General features: G+C 37.5%; 1 protein-coding gene across 1 annotated transcript; it reads left to right on the forward strand.

Annotated features, from left to right (window-relative positions):
* The first annotated feature begins 222 nt into the window (after positions 1-222).
* On the forward strand, positions 223-19,277 carry LOC137083565 (polyadenylate-binding protein 4-like). Its single transcript, XM_067449524.1, has 14 exons — positions 223-362; positions 1,414-1,607; positions 1,773-1,888; positions 8,754-8,893; positions 8,958-9,052; positions 10,597-10,734; positions 12,417-12,512; positions 12,630-12,905; positions 12,988-13,066; positions 16,333-16,416; positions 16,505-16,614; positions 18,349-18,409; positions 18,498-18,628; positions 18,708-19,277. Exons 1-14 carry the CDS (start codon positions 245-247, stop codon positions 18,795-18,797), a joined length of 1,728 nt encoding a protein of 575 aa, XP_067305625.1. The 5' UTR covers positions 223-244; the 3' UTR covers positions 18,798-19,277.
* The last annotated feature ends 482 nt before the right edge of the window (positions 19,278-19,759 follow it).

Here is a 19,759-nt window from a genome sequence, read left to right on the forward strand (position 1 = left end):
GATTTTGTGTCGTTGTTGTTTTTCAGAGTGCAGTTTAAAACACGACGGCGATAAACAGAATGTTTATTTATGATCTGACTGAATCTTTTAAATCCGATTCGTTGATCGTTAAGCGTTTGTCAGATTGAATCTCTGCTGCTTTGAGTTCTGCATCGATTATCATATCAGTGATATCTGTCTGATGAAGATGAGCGTGAGCAGCTCGCTGTACGTGGGCGATCTGGAGTCGGACGTGAATGAAGCCATGCTGTTCGAGCGCTTCAGGTCGGTCGGTCCGGTTCAGTCGATCCGAGTCTGTCGAGACAAACTCACGTGCCGCTCGCTCGGATACGCGTATGTGAACTTTGAGCAACACACTGATGGTGAGAGGATGGAGAATATCACCGTTTAACATTAATTATTAATAACATTAATCATAACATTTATCTGCTGACCAGTGTGATTTCATAAGTTTGATGTGAAATAGCCTACTTAAGCAAAAGAGTGCTGTCACTTCAGTGAATGTCGATTTTCTTCCTCAGTAACTTATATCCTCCTAAGATCCAGATTTTTTTTGTTATTTATTCCATTGTTTGGAGTATAATAAACAAATGGGGTAAAATATGTTTTATTCATTTGTTATATGTCCTCTGTTTAAAATTAAAAAGACATTAAATTACATTTAGCCTGTAGGCAAAAATAATTGTGGGGGGATTTTTTTCCCATTCACAAATCAATCTTTAGGTTTCAGGTTATTTTAGGCCAAACTTTGTATGAAGATGATTCTCAACTAGGCATGATGCATATATCGGCATTGGCCAATATATGTCCTTGTTTTTGGTCTGATGAAGAAGATTTGGACAACAAATTAAAGCTGATGATAAATAATGGATTACTTCCATCAGTTGAGATGCACACTGTTCGCCGTGATGTTTTTGAATTGCTTGAAATATGATTAACTTGATCATATTTCACTTTGATCAATGATCACTTATGCAATAAGTGTAATGTGCAGCACAAGTCTGTCATATAGGCTACATGCAATTATGAGAACATCAATATAATTGTGTGCTTGGGACATGGCTTTTAATGGTGAGAATGTCTAAAAAAATTGGCAACATTTTCATAAAAACATCTAATATTTTATATAAATATTGATGTGTCATTTCTTTGCCTATTTACTTGTTGTGTCTCCTCAAATGCCTGATAAACGTGATTTTAGTCCTGGTGTGCTCTACAGTGGACATATATATTTCCAGATAGTCATATTTTGATTAGAAACCCCATAACATTTTCCTGAAATGCTGATTTATGAAAAACAGTTTAAAAATTTGTCCGATTTAAATGATAATTACAAAATATGAGTGCTTAATATGACCATATTCCACATACCTTAACCCAATAACTAAAAGTATGTTCTCCTTCACATCCTAGCCGAGCGAGCCTTGGATACCATGAACTTTGACCTCATGCAGGGTAAGCCAATGCGTCTAATGTGGTGTCAGCGAAACCCTTCGCTGAGGAAGAGCGGCGTGGGAAACATCTTCATTAAGAACCTGCAGAAATCCATTGACAGCGAGGGCCTGTTTGACATCTTCTCAACATTTGGAAACATCTTGTCTTGTAAAGTAAGTAACGTTCTCCACCTCCAGCTCTATTATACCAGATTAATATTCAGCGCAGGAGAATCTGAAGCACATTTTGAGTTTTAGCACTTTGAGATTTTGTTTAATATAAAGTGCATTATAAATAAAATGTATTATTATTTATTAGTATTATTTCTTTTCATTAAGGTGGCTTGCGATGAAAACGGATCGAAAGGCTTTGGATTTGTGCACTTTGAGACGCATGAAGCTGCTGAAGAAGCCATCAAGAAATTAAACGGCATGTTGATCAACGAGCTGAAAGTGTAAGTCGTGACTAAACGCATCGATTTTCATCATTTTGAACTGCACATGCTGAGTCCTGGGTCACTGCAAAAAACCTTAAAGGGAAAGTCCATCCAGAAATGAAAATTATTCCATAATAAGTAATCCATATGGCTCCAAGGTGTTAATAAAGGCCTTCTGAAGCAAAGTGATATCCATATTTATAACTTTATAAAATGGAATCAGTGCCTTCTGTCCACGAGTCTAGTTCCAGCAGAAAAGTGACCTCTGACCTGACGTAGCGTAAGCTTACATGAGAGTAGACGCCTCTCGCGGGTCAAACTGGTCCACAAACTTTAGCTTCTCCTACATTTCTCTTTAAAAATTCAAATTTTAGACTTCTAATTTGTGACAGTGTTTTGTTTTCCTCTATCTTCTGCGTTTCTGCTTTGTCAATTCGTCATGTTACAGGTCAGAGGTCACTCTTCCACTGGAACTAGACTCAAGTACGGCTGTTACCCAGCGCTGGACTGCGGCTAAAGTTCGGCCCTGGCAAGCCCAGCCCATCCGGCCCATGAGTTCCCCGTGAATGTTTTTGCTGGGGTTGGGGCCTTAAATCGGAGTAAATAAATAAAACTAGGACAAGGACAAATAATGATAGATATTATCAAATTTGCTGTAAATGCAGATAAACTTAATATTGCTTTTTTTGTCACACAGAAATGCACCTGACAGTAAAGCACTGATGATTTTGTGCTAAGAGGCAGTAAAGTAAATTTACTGCTTTTAAATGCTGTCATCATTTACTCACATTCTTGTCGTTCCAAACCTGCATGACTTCTGTGAAACACAAAAAAAGATGTTTTGAAGAATGTTGGCAACCACGCCATTTTGGTTAGGCTACCCTTTGAATATTGTATGAACAAAAAAAAAAACGGACTAAGATTATTATATTTTATGTTACACAGAAATAAATTCATTCAGGTTTGGAACTCGAATTCGACTGAGACTGCCTTGCTCTCGGTAACTGAGGCACTGAGACTGGCAAAAGCAGCTTCCAAATCCTCAGTGCTCATTCTGCTGGATCTGTCTGCTGCTTTTGACACAGTTAACCACCAGATCCTCCTGTCAACACTTAAGACGATGGGTATCTCAGGAACTGCCCTCCAGTGGTTCAGGTCTTACCTCTCTGGTAGGTCCTACAGGGTGTCATGGAGAGGTGTAGTGTCTAAGTCACATCATCTAGCTACTGGGGTTCCCCAGGGCTCAGTCCTTGGACCACTTCTTTTCTCCATCTACATGTCATCATTAGGTTCTGTCATTCAGAAACACGGCTTCTCCTATCACTGCTATGCGGATGACACTCAACTCTACTTCTCATTTCAACCAGATGATCCTACAGTCAGTGTTCGTATCGCTGCCTGTCTGACAGACATTTCTGACTGGATGAAAGAGCATCATCTTAAACTCAATCTTGCAAAGACAGAATTACTTGTTTTCTCAACCAACCCAGCACTTCATCAAAATTTCTCCATTCAGCTTGGTTCATCGACCATAACTCCATCAAGGACAGCCAGGAACCTTGGAGTTGTGATTGATGACCAGTTAAACTTCACTGACCACATTACTGCAACAGCCCGGTCCTGCAGATTTGCTTTATACAACATTAGAAAGATTAGACCCTTCCTATCAGAACAGGCTGCACAACTCCTGGTTCAAGCTCTTGTTCTCTCCAGACTGGATTATTGTAATGCTCTTCTGGCTGGGCTTCCAGCATGCACTATCAAACCCTTGCAGCTGATCCAGAATGCAGCGGCGAGAGTGGTCTTTAATGAGCCGAAGAGAGCGCATGTTACGCCTCTCTTCATCAAACTGCACTGGTTGCCAATGGCTGCTCGCATCAAATTCAAGGCTCTAGTTCTCGCCTACAAAACAACCACTGTTTCTGCACCAATATACCTAAACTCACTTGTTCAGACTTACACACCCTCCAGAAGCTTGCGTTCTGCGAATGAGCGGCGCCTCGTGGTTCCTTCCCAAAGAGGCATGAAATCGCTCTCACGGACATTTTCCTGTACCGTTCCCACCTGGTGGAATGACCTGCCGATCTCAATTCGTGCTGCCGAGTCTGTAGCCATTCTTAAAAAACATCTTAAGACACATCTTTTCCAATTACACTTTTCCTATTGCACTTGACCAATACAGAATAGCACTTACTGATCATATCTACGTCTCTCATGCGGATTTGTGCCTTCAGGCGGGTATATTACATAGTTATCATAGCTACCAAAACCCAGTGTTCTGTATTTTGCGTACGTGAGTTTTTGCTGTCGATGGCTATTGCTGCGCGTTTAGCTAGAATGCCATACAAAACCAACCCATTGGGCCACTGAATCTGCATTAACGACAACAGTTGGGGCAACAGCCTTAGTCCTAATGGGTTGTTATCATAGCTATCAAAATCCAGTGTTCTGTATTTTCCGTACGTGAGTATTTGTTGTAGCTGGCTATATATAAAAAAAAAAAAAAAAAATTGTGTACTGTGTGCTAATTAATTGAGATTTCTTACAACTCTTACAGGTTGTTGGCCTTGTTTGTTTCGTTGCTTCTATTGCTCTACCCTTTTTTGTAAGTCGCTTTGGATAAAAGCGTCTGCTAAATGATTAAATGTAAATGTAAATGATTAAATGACATTTATAGGGTGAGTTTCACAAGTTCACATTTACATATAATTATATAGAGTAATATAAATGCGTATTTGGCGTGCTGTCCGGGGGGAGGGATTCGAGCTCGAACTTGGCCCGAACAGAACAGAGGTAAGACTGCTGCGTGTGTATATATACACCTCTTGTTGATTAGCTGAGTGCTCTCCACCTGTGTCAATTGTCTGAAAGCCCTCCTCCCGAATCTTTGTTAATAAACATCGTAAATGATCACATTTTTGGGTTGAACTACCCCTTTAAAAACAATCATATTTTTCAAGAGTTAACACATAATTAATGATATCTATCTTTCATGAGGCTATCATTTAAATATAATTTAAGTACATTTCATTAGATCTATTAAAAATTTCATAAAACTTTTAAAGAGGAAAAAAAGCTTTGTCCTTAATTCATGGGATCCAGACTTAAAACTGTTTTATAGACTGTAGTTTAACTGTAGGCCAGTTTCATTTAAATGTAAGATCATGGTAGTCACAGGTAAAACACATAAAACTGTAAAAACCTTGCTCATCATTATGGCTATATCGTTTCTAAAATATATAAAACATATATAATAAACTATTTGTAATTTAAAAAAACTTCAGCCGAAAACAGCCTCTATAAAAAGTGATTTATATTATGCAATATTAATTTAAGTAATAATAGCAATATTTTTAATAAATGTTTTTTCCAAAACACCATATTTCTTCGCTGTTAGTAGCTGCAAGGTAAATTGTGGTTGTGCTAAAGTGAAACGATTGTGTGTATTGCCGTTTTCCACTTTACCTGTTTTCAGCTGATTCAACACAAAACCTGTAATGTTCCCATATCATACGATTGTATTAAACTAAATTCGAAGTCAAAGTGCCGATCGTACGTTTGTTAGCGCCTGCGCTGTGCGGATATTTGCCTTTTGCAGTTCCATGCTCTCAAATAATAAATAAATAGAAGAAAAGCACCTAATATGGAGGGGAGTTCTCTCTCGCTTCGGCCTGTCAATTCAGAAGACAAACCAATGGGCCGCTGTCGGTGCATGTTGTCAGTGGCACAAAAAAAAACAAAAAACCTATCGGCCCCAAAGTGTGTCAGCCCACCGGGAAAATACCTGGTATTCCAGATTACCAGTCCAGCCCTGCTGTTGCCAGAAGCCAGTGATTATAGTTTATAAAGTTATAAACATGGATATTTTTCTTACAAAAACGCATCGCTTCACTTCAGACGGCCTTTATTAACCGTGGAGCCGTGTGGAGTACTTTTATGATGGATGAATGGATGGATGGATGGATGTGCTTTTTGGCCTTCAAAGAACAAGGTAACATTCACATCCATTATAAAGCTTGTAAAGCCAGGATATTTAAAAATATATATATATAACTCCGATTGTGTTTGTCTAAAAGAAGAATGTCATATATATGATACCTTGAGGGTGAGTAAATCATGGGATTATTTTCATTTTTGGGTGAACTATCCCTTTAAGTAAAAGTACAGACACACCAATTCCAATACAACTTGATTAAAAAAAAGCACAAGGTCTAGAAACACATTTGTTTTTGTTTTTTACTTGAGCGCCACTTTTTAGAATGCCGTGCCATGCACGAGATGCTGCCAAAGGTGTGAGACGCGAGCACAACAGTTAAAGATGTCTGTCTAGCACGCATTTACATAGAAAAACAATGGAAAAGCTGCAAAAGTCGACACTAGACTGGGTAAACCCAGCCTGATCTGCTGGTGATTTGATTTGGCCCTGCAACTCAGTCTGGAAACCTATACATTCATTTCTACTGCTTCTGTTACACTTTTGCGGGAACCAATCACAGACTGGCTTATCCACTTGGCACACTATTGGCGATTTTAACGCGATGCTGGATAGAGAAACGATGGGTCGTTTCCCGTTGATCACGCCTCTTGTGGTCTGAAGGACTATCCAAATTGCATATAGTCATTTGAAATTTTTAATAATGCTCATTGTCACTCCTCTTATGCAGTAGAAAATACAGAGCAGACTCCCCAGACCAATGTTCAATTTTAAATTGAGCTTGGTCTGGTAATAGCCAGACAAGGTTGACACTACAACCTCTTACCTGTCTACAAACACTCAAGTCTCAGTTAAGCTCAAGTGCTCATAATAAGCATAAGGAAACACATAATTAATAAAAGTCTTTACTATAATGTTAATTAAATAATGTTAACTATAATTAAAGCCTTAAAAAAGTAAATGCATACTTGCATTGAACATCATGTCCTCATCTCAAATATGAAACACCTGCAACACTCACATTTATGTAAAGTATAGCCTGATGTCGTCATACTCAAATGTTATGGGCGGGACTAAATTCGGCTAGCATCGCAAGTTTTGGTTAACAGCATAGACAGGAGGACGGAGCGATCCCATTGCCTTCTACGGCGTTAAGTGAAGTCAGTAAAGGAGCACTCACTTCCTGATGGCTGAGCGAACTGCGCAGGCTCAGACTGAGCTTGACGACGTAGATATGACGTGAGCCTCCTGTCTGACAGTTGTAGGTCTTCTAGTAGTTGTGGAAAGTGAAAGCTGAATCACGTTGTTTAAATATTTTCTCCCGTTGCTTTTGGCTCACTATGGGCTTCTCTCCATTCTTCCCCCTTGACTTTATCAGACTTTATGTCTCCACGTCCCCCCGACTGTCTCATACGCCGCATTCACACAGGGCGTAGGCGTTAACGCTTGACGGAGGGCGTGGCTGAAGCTGGGTGCTGACGCGATCGTCATAGTGACAACAGCCAATCACATTAACTTGCCGCTTGGACCAAAACACAACACAAAAAAGCGCCTTTTTTGGTTGTATGTGCGAGTGCGATTGCCCGTGTAGTTGTTGTCTAGTTGGTCCAGGAGCTGCGTCTGGATTTTTAACGGTCTATGGTCTGGATGGTTCACGGAGCAGTAATGAACGCAATTGGCTAGCGTCTGCTGAGGATATTTGCATACGGCGATCTGATTGGATGACGCCTGCGCTGGCGCTTGAAAAGTTGAGAATTCTTCAACTTCTGCCGCTTGCAACGCGAGTGAAGCGCCGCGACGGAACCCACAATTCAGTTCGGCAACGGATGATGTCACCCATTCAAAGTAAATGGGAAGCGTTAACGCCTACGCCCCGTGTGAATGCGGCGATAGACAGTAAAAGATTGCCTGCAAGCGTCTCCTCAGGTCTATACGGTAATTTCTCAACTGTGCGACAGAGTCGCGTTGGTTATGACGCAATAGTTAGCCTATTTTTACAAAAACAGCTTCTGCGAGGCGATAGTGTAAGATACAAGGTAACGGAGCCTTTTATGCATTGTCGTGTTTCTTTAGAAATAAACAATGGACAAATGGAGTCTTTAAACGTCTCAGATGTGAAGTTATTCACTGTCAAAGTGACTCAAAAATGAATGGGAGTCAATGGGATGCTAACAGCAGGTGATGGCTTGGTTAGCAATGGCAGCCCCTAGGGGTGGAAAGCTTTCCGAGCTCTAGATTACCCCCTTGGTTAACAGGGGCAAAGTGAACAAGATATAGTACTTTCATTGCCCTGTAGATGGTGATATCGCTTCTTTTGTAAGAAAATAAACCGCTGCAGAAAAAGTTGGGTGCCATGCAAAATGTAACTAGCAATTGCAATACTCATTACAAATGTATTGGAGTAAAGAGTGCATGTACTTATTCAAAAATGCAGTCAAGTAGAAAATAAAAGTTTGTTACTCAAAGTACAAAGTAGCCAAAAAGATAATTAAAGGAAGTGTATGCAAGATTGTGGCCAAAACTGGTACTGCAATAACTTTCAAATGACTGTAGAGCAGTGTATACCCTCTCCCCCTCCCCCCTGACTCGAGGTTCCCAGATAGGCTGCAGGATCAGCAGGAAGGTTTGTGGCTGCAGCTGTGGTAACTAGAGCAGATCTAGCAACCCGGATGCAGAAACACTACTGACTTCGTGATTGGTAGAGAGGTGGAGGGCGGAGCTTCAACAATGTTTAAATGACAATATCCTGGCCGGACTACTGTTGTCAGTGATATAAGTATTGGAAATGAACATGATTTCTTAATGTCTAGTGACATATCAGGGTCATTTTATGATTCATTGAAATACATTTCTTACATAAAGTTCCTTTAAGGACATTAACTAGTTACATTTACTCAAATATTTTTCATCACTGCTTGTAGCCTGAGTTTTATATGTCACACCTTTAAGGTTCGTCGGCCACTTCAAAACGCAAAAAGAGCGTGAGGCAGAGATGCAGGCGAGAGCAAAAGAGTTCACAAACATTTACATCAAGAACTTTGGCACCGATGTGGATGCCAAGACGCTGACTGAGATATTCAGCAAATTCGGTTAGTATTTTTTTTTGTGGAAGTATGAAACTATTGCAGCTTTGACACTTTCCTTTTTATTTAGGCCCAACCCTGAGCGTTCGGGTCATGACGGATGAGAAAGGAAACTCTAGAGGATTTGGTTTTGTCAGCTTTGAGAGACACAGTGATGCCAAGCAGGTGAGAGATGAAACCGAGGTTCAGTGTAGTGAACCAAACGAAAGGAGTGATCTGTGTGTTTCAGTGTTTATTGATTTTAAACACTCCATCACAAGCTTTTATTCTTTTAATCAACAGCAAACCCCATGCACAGCTTTATGAAAATGATCCTATTGGCAGCATGTGTCTGCTTCTGGGTTTTAAACTTCAGCATTTTAGATTTTTCAAATATTTTCTTTTTTAAATTTTTGTTGTGTTCAATGCATCAAAAGAGAATATGCACTCTATGCTACATGTTACACTACATGTCCATTTATAAATATATTTTGGATAGGCTCTCATAAAATAAGTGGTTTGATATTCTTAATGAACAATTCTTAATGAACAAAAATAACCGTAGGGAGACCGAATCATACTGGAGGGGGACATACTTAGGGCTCTATTTTAACGATCTGAAACGCAAGTAACTTTGTGGGCGGGTCTCGGCGCTGTTGCTAGTTTCCCGGCGTGATAAATGGCTCTTGCGCCCGGCGCAAATCTAAAATGGGTTGGTCTGAAGTAGCTTCATTATTCATAGGTGTGGTTTGGGCGTAACGTGAATAAACCAATCAGAGCGTCATCCAACATTCCCTTTAAAAGCAGGTGCGCAAGTCCCATTATGGATTGCTATTATTATGGCGTATTTACCAGGCGCACGCCAGGAGCGGTTTACAGCCGAGGAGACTGATGTTCTTGTAAGAGCAGTGAAAGACAGAGAAGTTGTGTTGTATGGGGATGGGAGAAACCCACCCAAAATAGCGTCGGTTAAACAGTCGTCGGTTAAACAGTTTTTCAGTCGATTTTTTTTTTTCCTGGTTCTTGACGGACAAACCAATTTGTCAGATGTCCTTATATATACATATATGTCTTGCCACTATTGGGCAAACAGGTCTGATCCTTAATTACTACAATTGAATAATTTGTAAGCTAGATTTATGCCTATTTTTTTACATCTTCGTGGAACATCACAATGATTTCCGTCATCTCATGTGTTAATATTTTTTTAGTGTAACAATTTATGATTTGCCAAAATAACTAATAGCAAAATAGGAATCACACATACGTCGGTGTACAAAATCAATTGCGCTGGGTGCAAGATAGGGCCCTTAGACTTAGAAAACTTTAATGTCCTCAGAGAGGCCATTTGTTATGCTGTACAGACATATTGACACATAATCCACAACACAAACATTATCCCCATGCACAATATCATAAATACTAAAAAAAGAAAAGACAAAAAATCCTTCACATATGTTCTCGTATCTTCACATATGGACTGAATAATCTGGAACGATACAAATCATAAAGTTTGTGGGATGACATATAACTTTTTTTAACAGGAGTGGGACTGAAAAATCGACCCTGAGCAGACTTTTCAATTAAAGGGCACTTCTTCTTGTTTTGAATTATCATTGTGAATTGAAGAGAGAGTGAAAATGATTGTTAAAACAAATTTATGGCATTAATAACTATACGTGGACCTCAGGGGAGAAATAAATAAGAAAATTGTGTGATGTAACCCTAAGGCTGTGGACGAGTTGAACAGGACGGAGCTGAATGGCAAGCAGGTGTACATGGGCCGAGCTCAGAAGAGACGAGAACGTCAGGTGGAACTGAAGCGGCGCTTCGAGCTGATAAGACAGGAGAGCATGATGCGCTGTCAGGTACCAGTGACGCCTCTAGACCTCCTGATTAAAGGGCCACGCACACAGACCAAGGACCATTTATAGGGATGCGTCTCAATCAGATCCCGATAGCTTCCTCGGCTGTCAATCTATATATCATGTACATTAATGTGGCCGATTCCCAGATAAGTGCCTTGAGTACTGAAGTAGGGAGCTGATTGAGACTCTAACGATAATGACACAGAGGAAAGAAATGGTTGAAATCACTTTCAGAACAATTTTTTTTAGCTAATAAACAATAAAAACATTGACAGCCGAACAGAATCCACCCAACTTTAAAGAAATCGAGCATTTAAAGTGGCAGACAACAAAACTGCAGCGTGTGCTTATAATAAACACAATGTTATCATCTGCTGGTGTGGACACATATATAGATATTGTTATAGTTGTTGTTAAAGTTATAATTATTGGTGTTATAGATAGCTTTATAGTCATCACTGCATTTACTGTAATGATTAGCCTATCATTATAGTTATTGTTAGTTACCATTAAACACTGCCGTTAAAAAGTTTTTTATCTGTAAGATTTTTTATGTTTTTAGAAGACGTCTCTTCTGCTCACCAAGGCTGCTTTTATTTGATTAAAAATACCACCAAAAATTAATATTGTGAAATATTATTAGAATGTAAAATAACTGTTTTCTATGTGAATATATTTTAAAATGTAATTTATTCCTGTGATCAAAGCTGAATTTTCAGCATCATTACTCCAGTCTTCAGTGTCACATGATCATTCAGAAATCATTCTAATATGCTGATCTGATAACCAAGAAACATTTATTATTATTATCAATGTTGATCAGTGTAAAATATATTCTTTAATGAATAAAACACTTTACTTAAAGCCTATATTAAAGCGTTTTTTTATAATGTATGGTAATGTATGTAAAGCAATTATAACCAAAGTTAAAATGCATTATAATATTCACAGGTGACTTGGCATCTTCTGTGTGTGTGTGTGTGTGTGTATGTGTGTGTGTGTGTGTGTGTGTGTGTGTGTGTGTGTGTGTGTGTGTGTGTGTGTGTGTGTGTGTGTGTTTGTGTGTTTTAATGCATTGTACTTTCTAAAAGTGTATTATAATGCATTATAACTGTGGTTACCTAATTATTAATAAGGCCATACAATGCATTATAAGGTGCATGACAAACCTTAATTAAAGCCATCCTAGGTGTATATGTCTTTCTTCATTTTTGATGAACACAGTTATATTAATAAATATCCTGATGTTTCCAAGCTTTATAAGGCAGTGACAGTGTCCATTGAGTTTGAAGCTCAAAAACGTGCATTGATTAATCGTAAACCTACTCCACACAGCTCAGAGGGGTTAATAAAGACCATCTGCAGCGAATTGATGGGTTTTTCTAAGAAAAATATCCATATTTAACACTTTATAAGGTAAAATAACTAGCTTCTGCCTCTCGTCAGAAGGATATTTTATGGAGTGTGTTTATTGTGGATGAATGTGTCATTTAAGTTTTTTTGAGCTTCAAACTCAATGGACCTCATCACTGCCATTAAAAAGCCAGGAAGTCTGACTGTGTTCTTCCGAAAGAAGAAAGTCATATACACCTAGGATGGCTTGAGGGTGGGTGAGTGAATCATGGGCTAATTTTCATTTTAAAGTGAACTAACCCTTTATCGTGCTTTGATAATCCTGACAGGGAGTGAATCTGTACATTAAGAATCTGAGCGACAACGTGGACAGTGAACTTCTCCACAAAGAGTTCTCGCCATATGGGAGCATCACCAGTGCTAAGGTAGGAATTCATTTTTTATGATTCATAAAGGAAACAGTTCATGTCATTTTTTGATTGTAACCCAGTAAGTGCAAATGAAACAACAGCCGAAGATCCAGGAGTGTGTTTTCCATTCAGGTGATGACAGACGGCAGCCACAGCCGAGGTTTCGGATTCGTTTGCTTCTCCTCTCCTGAAGAGGCCACCAGAGCCATTACTGAGATGAACTGCCGCATCATCGACTCCAAGCCCATATATGTCTCTCTCGCCCAGAGGAAGAAGGAGCGTCAGGCCCACCTCATTTATCAATACATGATGAGAAGGACAAGCTTCCATAGGCGGCAGCTTCTGCTGAACCAGCAGGAGGAGCCGTTCCACCTGGAACCACACGCTGAGCACTTCATACCTCCACAGGTCGAGACTCACATCACATATCATCTACAGATCATCTAGAAAACCACATGTGACGGACTTGATCTGTATGTTTGTTTCATAGTTTCAGAATCACTCTTCATACCACATCACCGTACCTCATCCCAGCACTCAATGGGACGCACAGAGCATCGGCCCTCAGTGTGAGCAGACCTTCTGAAATAATACACGTTTTATTTAGATCAGGGTTTCCCAAACTGGGGTTCATGAGCTGATCGTACAAATGTAAAACAACATTTAAAAAAAAACATTAAAAATAAAACGCAAAAATTTATTGTATCATAAAATATAAATGTGTAAAATAAATTAAAAGTGCACTATTTAACTTTTTTTGTTAGAAATTTAAATTTAAGTGATATAAAAATACATAACCAATTTTAAAATAAAACCAGTCAAAATAAAATACTTACTAAAATTATATAAACAGATCATTTGAAATAAAACTAAATAAAACACTATTACACAATATTTTATTTATTTAGCTGCATGTCTTGTCAGCATCATCCAACATCAGAGAGCTGTATGTGTATATGTATTATCATATTTAAATTGTTTAAGTATTACCTTAAAATCTGAGGGGGACTTAAAGTAAATAATTCAACTGACAAAACATTTGGGAATCCCTTATTTAGAACACAATTAATTGAAAATACATGGTAGCAATTGTAGTAAACTGAATATGGTGCAGCATGTGTTGAGGCTGGTTTGACATCGATCTGTCACAGATCTGCATTATTCAGAATATTACCTGGATTATTCCATATGGGCTGCATCACATGTCATTGGACCTTGCATGTCTTAGATCAGACTGATGGCTCTAGTGTTGTAGTCTTGTTTTCGAAAGACCATTTTTTTAAAGGTCTTGGTCTTGTCTCAGTCTTGGTCTCTTTGTTTCAAAATGAAAACAACTTCTCACAAAATTCAATATATTGTTGAAAAAAAGTATTTGAATGAGATCTGAATTTTTATATTATAAAATGTCATATAATTAAGCAATATTACAAGAGCAAAAGAGCTATCACAAATTTCAGCACGACTGCAAACATATTATTGCCTTTATACAAACATATATATATATATATATATATATATATATATATATATATATATATATATATATATATATATATATATATATATATATATACTCAAAATCAAATGACTCGGACTCGAGGGCAAAATAACCTGATCAGGACATCCCTAAATATATATATATATATATATATATATATATATATATATATATATATATATAGGGATGTCCTGATTTTATATATATATATATATATATATATATATATATATATATATATATATATATATATATATATATATATATATATATATATATATATATATATATATATATATCACGATGATATATATATATATATATATATTTAGGGATGTCCCGATCAGGTTATTTTGCCCTCGAGTCCGAGTCATTTGATTTTGAGTATCTGCCGATACCGAGTCCCGATCCGATACTTCTATAAGACATAAAAAATTATGCATTTTAATTGAATTCCTTATTTTAACATTCAACAACTCTAACAAACAGAGCACTGCTGTGAGGTAGCTTGAACAATCAAGTGATAAATAAACATACATTTTTCACTTTTGGATTTTAGTGCAACAGAAAATATTAAAAAGTCTGGGACCGGAGTTGCGCAGAGCAGGAAGTACAATGGCGATATCAAAAGCACACCCAGACTCTCATAGATGCAGAACAATTAATTATGTTGGTGTAAAATAAACAGTTATGGAAATTAAATTAAATTAAATAATCTGCTCCCAAAAATTCCGAAAAAAGTCTGTTAGTGCCTCAGTGACAACTTCACTCAGAGAAGACGTTGATCTCCGCTGTCAATCATGACATTACACAGCCGTTTTTATAGCGTCAGATAGCTAACTAAAACTATACTTATTTAAAAAACGAACCCTTGAAATGAAATCATCGTGATGATAACTGCCTTCAATGACATAAACTAACTTTGGGGAAAAAATATTTGAAGTGTAATTTGATTGAAGTGTAATTAACAATGCTTTTATAGGTCTAACATTAGTTTTTAGGTAAGGAAATTGAATAAAGTAGGCTAATCAAATGTAAAATAGCTGCATATTTAACTGTTTGAATTAAAGACTAATCCTTACAAAAGCTATTCAATCAAGAGCAGTGAGTGATTCCTTATCTTTTGTTTGACATTAAACAGACAGCAGTAAAGGCTACTGCCCCTTTAAGACCTAATGGAAGGCTCTGCGTCGTCTTTCTCGACTGTATAAAGTCCTCTTAAGGCGTATTCAGACTATGTCTGCTTGGATACTCATCAAGATGGACATGTTGACATACTTCTTGTGTGAGTTGGTCCGTTTAAGCACAAGACTTTAAAGAGAACTCAATATTTGCGCGCTGTGAGACGAGTGCGCGCTTTCGGATGATGCACAGAGACAGATCAGCGCGCGCGTTCTCATTCGCGTCTTCTGGCGAATATACACCCTATGATATACACGGGTGATGACTGAAAATGACTGCTCATATTCGAACATACAGCAGCACTGGCATGAATTGAACAAAGTTTACACAGATAGACCGTTTTGCCCACGTTTTTCTTTTATTAGCGCTGTTGTAATGCATCACTGAGGAGCCAGCACGTGTATCCATCTACAGAAACATACATAAAGCATTATTTTCAAGTTACAACCCATATTATTGATGCGTCATCAGATGTAAGATGAACAGCGGTTTAAGTGCGCACCTTTTACACGGCACCCCTGCTCACCTCACCCCAGAATATACCCGAGTCCTGATCGGGATGTAACGTCCGATTCCGATCGAGTCGGGTCGGATCGGGACATCCCTAATATATATATAACGTGAGGGTTCGATATGTGGTGGTGGATCACTCTTTATGAGAATAAACAGCAGAAGGGAGACATGACTTTCTCAAGTGGTACTTTACTGAACGCTACCCACAACAACAACACTTCCTCCTCCCGGACCTCCCTCAGGTGATCGAACTAACCAATCAGAACAACTTAGACTGAGATACGTGAAAGAATCTGAGAGGCAGATTCAGCAGAATATCCTAACTGTGTTAAATATGTAAACACGTAAATATGTAAATAATTAACTGACTAAATATTGTAAATACATTTCTAATAACTTAACTAAAATATACATTATATTAAATTCTGAGCGTTACAACTTTCCAATATGACATGTGAACTCCACTTCCAAACCTTACATATATATATATATATATATATATATATATATATATATATATATATATATATATATATATATATATATATATTTTTTTTTTTTTAAACATTATTCTCTTCTTGGTCATTTCTTGGTCTTAACACTAGGTGGCTCACTTTGTTTTTTTTTCTCTTGCAACTGCAGATGGCCACATTGCCCCGATAGCCATTCAGTCCACAGCGAGTGACATCAGACTCAACACATCCATGATGAGCCCTCAGAGCGCAGGTGAGAGCAGAAACCATCCCGGCTGTGATGTGTCAGATGGACTGCTCGAGCTTCTGATGGATTTCTTTACCATCTGTCTTCCTCACAGCCAATTACACTTACTGGATGCCCAGCACAGCTGCAGCGGTGAACACACCCGAAGATAACAGCCATCACAAGTTCACAAGTGCACCGCTGGAGCAACAGGCTATGACACAGGTACACGTGACATTTCACTAAAAGAGTCACTTAAAGGTGGACTAGGTAAAAAAAATTCAGTAAAATATATAAAAAAAAACACTAGGCCAGTGTTATATCTTTTGTTCAATTGAGTATTTACAATATCCCATATGTTTCCAACTATTTAAAAATAATGAGAAAATTGCTGTTTTAACCAAGGAGTCACGTGTGAGGGAGTCGCCTTTTAATTGCGTCATATCTGCCTTACCTTCGGTTGCCGGGTTTTAATCTGCAGAAACGCTTTTCTCTTAGCAGTGTGAACAAGTGTCACAGCAGCTGCTGAGCGAACGCACAGACTAACGTCATTATATAATTTTAAACACACTTAAATGTATCTAATATGATAAACAGAGCTTTGTTACCTCATACTCCTGACCGGAAAAGTGGAAATGGCCACGTGTGAGTGAGTGTTTGATTGAACTCGCTCAATCACTCCCTCACTCACTAACTCGCTCAATCACTCACTATCTCGCTCAATCACTCCCTCACTCACTATCTCGCTCAATCACTCCCTCACTCACTAACTCGCTCAATCACTCACTCACTAACTCGCTCAATCACTCACTCACTCACTAACTCGCTCAATCACTCACTCACTCACTCACTAACTCGCTCAATCACTTCCTCACTCACTCACTAACTCGCTCAATCACTCCCTCACTCACTAACTCGCTCAATCACTCACTATCTCGCTCAATCACTCCCTCACTCACTAACTCGCTCAATCACTCACTATCTCGCTCAATCACTCCCTCACTCACTAACTCGCTCAATCACTCACTCACTAACTCGCTCAATCACTCACTCACTCACTAACTCGCTCAATCACTCACTCACTCACTCACTAACTCGCTCAATCACTTCCTCACTCACTAACTCGCTCAATCACTCACTCACTCACTAACTCGCTCAATCACTCACTCACTCACTCACTAACTCGCTCAATCACTTCCTCACTCACTCACTAACTCGCTCAGTCACTCCCTCACTCACTAACTCGCTCAATCACTCACTATCTCGCTCAATCACTCCCTCACTCACTATCTCGCTCAATCACTCCCTCACTCACTAACTCGCTCAATCACTCACTATCTCGCTCAATCACTCCCTCACTCACTAACTCGCTCAATCACTTACAAACTTGCTCAATCACTCCCTCACTCACTAACTCGCTCAATCACTCCCTCACTCACTAACTCGCTCAATCACTCACCAACTCGCTCAATCACTCTCTAACTCGCTCAATCATTCTCTCGCTCACTCACTCATTCTCAAGACAATAAAAACTAAATAAAACACTAAACAAAATGTCATAAAATGTCATATGACAAAAATATCATTAAATCATAAAAATGTCAAATTAAATAAATGTTTTTAATAAAAGTCATCAAAATAACACACTTAACACAAAAATGTCAAATTCATTTAAAAATAAAACAAAATAAAACACTAACCAAAATGTTTTAAATCAATAAATTAAAATAAATATATTTTTAAAAATAAAAGTCATGAAAATGAATCACTTAAATTATATCATAACAATGTCCAAATTAAAATACATAAATATGATATATATATAAATATATATAAATATATATATATATATATATATATATATATATATATATATATATATATATATATATATATATATATATATAATATTTTTTTTATTTATAAGAATATCTTGTGCATGTTCTCGTTTACATTCAGGTCCAGGAGTTTCTGACCCCATCCATGTTCAGCTCACCAGAATACTTCAAACAGATTCTGAGCAAGTTTATTTCTGTATTATTGGGTTTTCAAACTCTTGTTTGATTTGTTTCCACTTGTTTTGAATGAATGTCTCGATTCTTTCACAGGGCACAGCCTCTTCCCACTCGTCCAGGACATGGTAGGGCCCTTGGCGAATGAGATCACTGAAATGTTATTAGAGATCGATGACTCTGAACTGCTTCAGTTGCTGCACTGCCATGAATCTTTGTTCATGAAGGTTAGTTCCCGTTAGTTTGGCTTTGGTGGCTTTAATCTATGAATTGTTTCTGTAGTGTGTATTTTTTGTGTGTATTCAGGTGAATGAAGCAGTTGCTGTTTATCAATCTTATCAGCCAATGGAAGCGACACAGTTATCATACACCAGACCTGTTCTTCTCACTGCCTGAGACAAAGATATCAATGCAATGTCCATTTAAAAAAATTAATCTGCATTTGAATATTTTAACATTTTTATTTAATCCTTTCACAAATTAATGTCAATTAAAAATATTGTCCTGCAATAATATAAATAAATAAACATTTGCAGTTTTTTGTTTTTGTTTTGCTGGTTTGTTTTTCCAGATGTAATCTGTGCACTAGAAAGCTATTATCGTCACCATTATCACCCGGGCAGTGAAATGGGTACTATTATTACTACGCATGTCACTTTAGAGAACAAGTGTCAAATAATAAGAATTATGAATATAGTGCAGTGTAGCAAGAAATCATAAATGAGCTGTTTTTCTATTAAAAGAAACAAGTTAAAAACAAGGAGACAAGAAGCATAAAGATATTTGGATGAATTGGTATGACCCTTAATGCATTTTGTATGACATTATTACTTCACACATTCCCTGGGAAACAAACATATGACCTTGACATTCACCTCTTATTTATAGAAATAATTTTTGTTACATAAGAAAAAATGCTTTGGTAAATCTTAATTATGACATACATTGAGATGATAACATACAAGTCATGATTATGAAATGAAAAGTCGACATTATTAATGCATAAATATTACAAAAAGTCTAAATTATGACAAAAAATGCATAATTACGAAAGAAAATAAATATGACTTTTTAATCATAATTTCACATTTCTAATCTTATAATTATGATGTCATAGTATGACAATTTCGACATGATCTTATATTGATTTTATGTCATAATTGAAGTGTACTGATGCCATTTTTTCGCCACAATAAGAAATGCGTTGGTAAATCTAAAATTAAAAATTTCAAATAAAAATTTGTTATAACATTTGAGATAAAAGTCGAAATTATGAAGTCATAATTATTACAAAAAGTCAAAACTATGACCAAAATGTATAATTATGACAGAAAATAATTTCGACTCTTTAATCATAG

The sequence above is a fragment of the Pseudorasbora parva genome, chromosome 7 (genome assembly GCF_024679245.1).
Source record: "Pseudorasbora parva isolate DD20220531a chromosome 7, ASM2467924v1, whole genome shotgun sequence".
Lineage (NCBI taxonomy): Eukaryota > Metazoa > Chordata > Actinopteri > Cypriniformes > Gobionidae > Pseudorasbora > Pseudorasbora parva.

What these genes read in the sequence shown, in the direction of transcription:
- LOC137083565 (XM_067449524.1), top strand. Translation starts at nt 245, where the DNA reads ATGCTGTTCGAGCGCTTCAGGTCGGTCGGTCCGGTTCAGTCGATCCGA. An exon ending in TGAGATATTCAGCAAATTCG is followed by an intron (nt 8,894 to 8,957) that starts GTTAGTATTTTT and finishes CTTTTTATTTAG; the next exon opens with GCCCAACCCTGAGCGTTCGG. An exon ending in AGCAACAGGCTATGACACAG is followed by an intron (nt 16,615 to 18,348) that starts GTACACGTGACA and finishes GTTTACATTCAG; the next exon opens with GTCCAGGAGTTTCTGACCCC.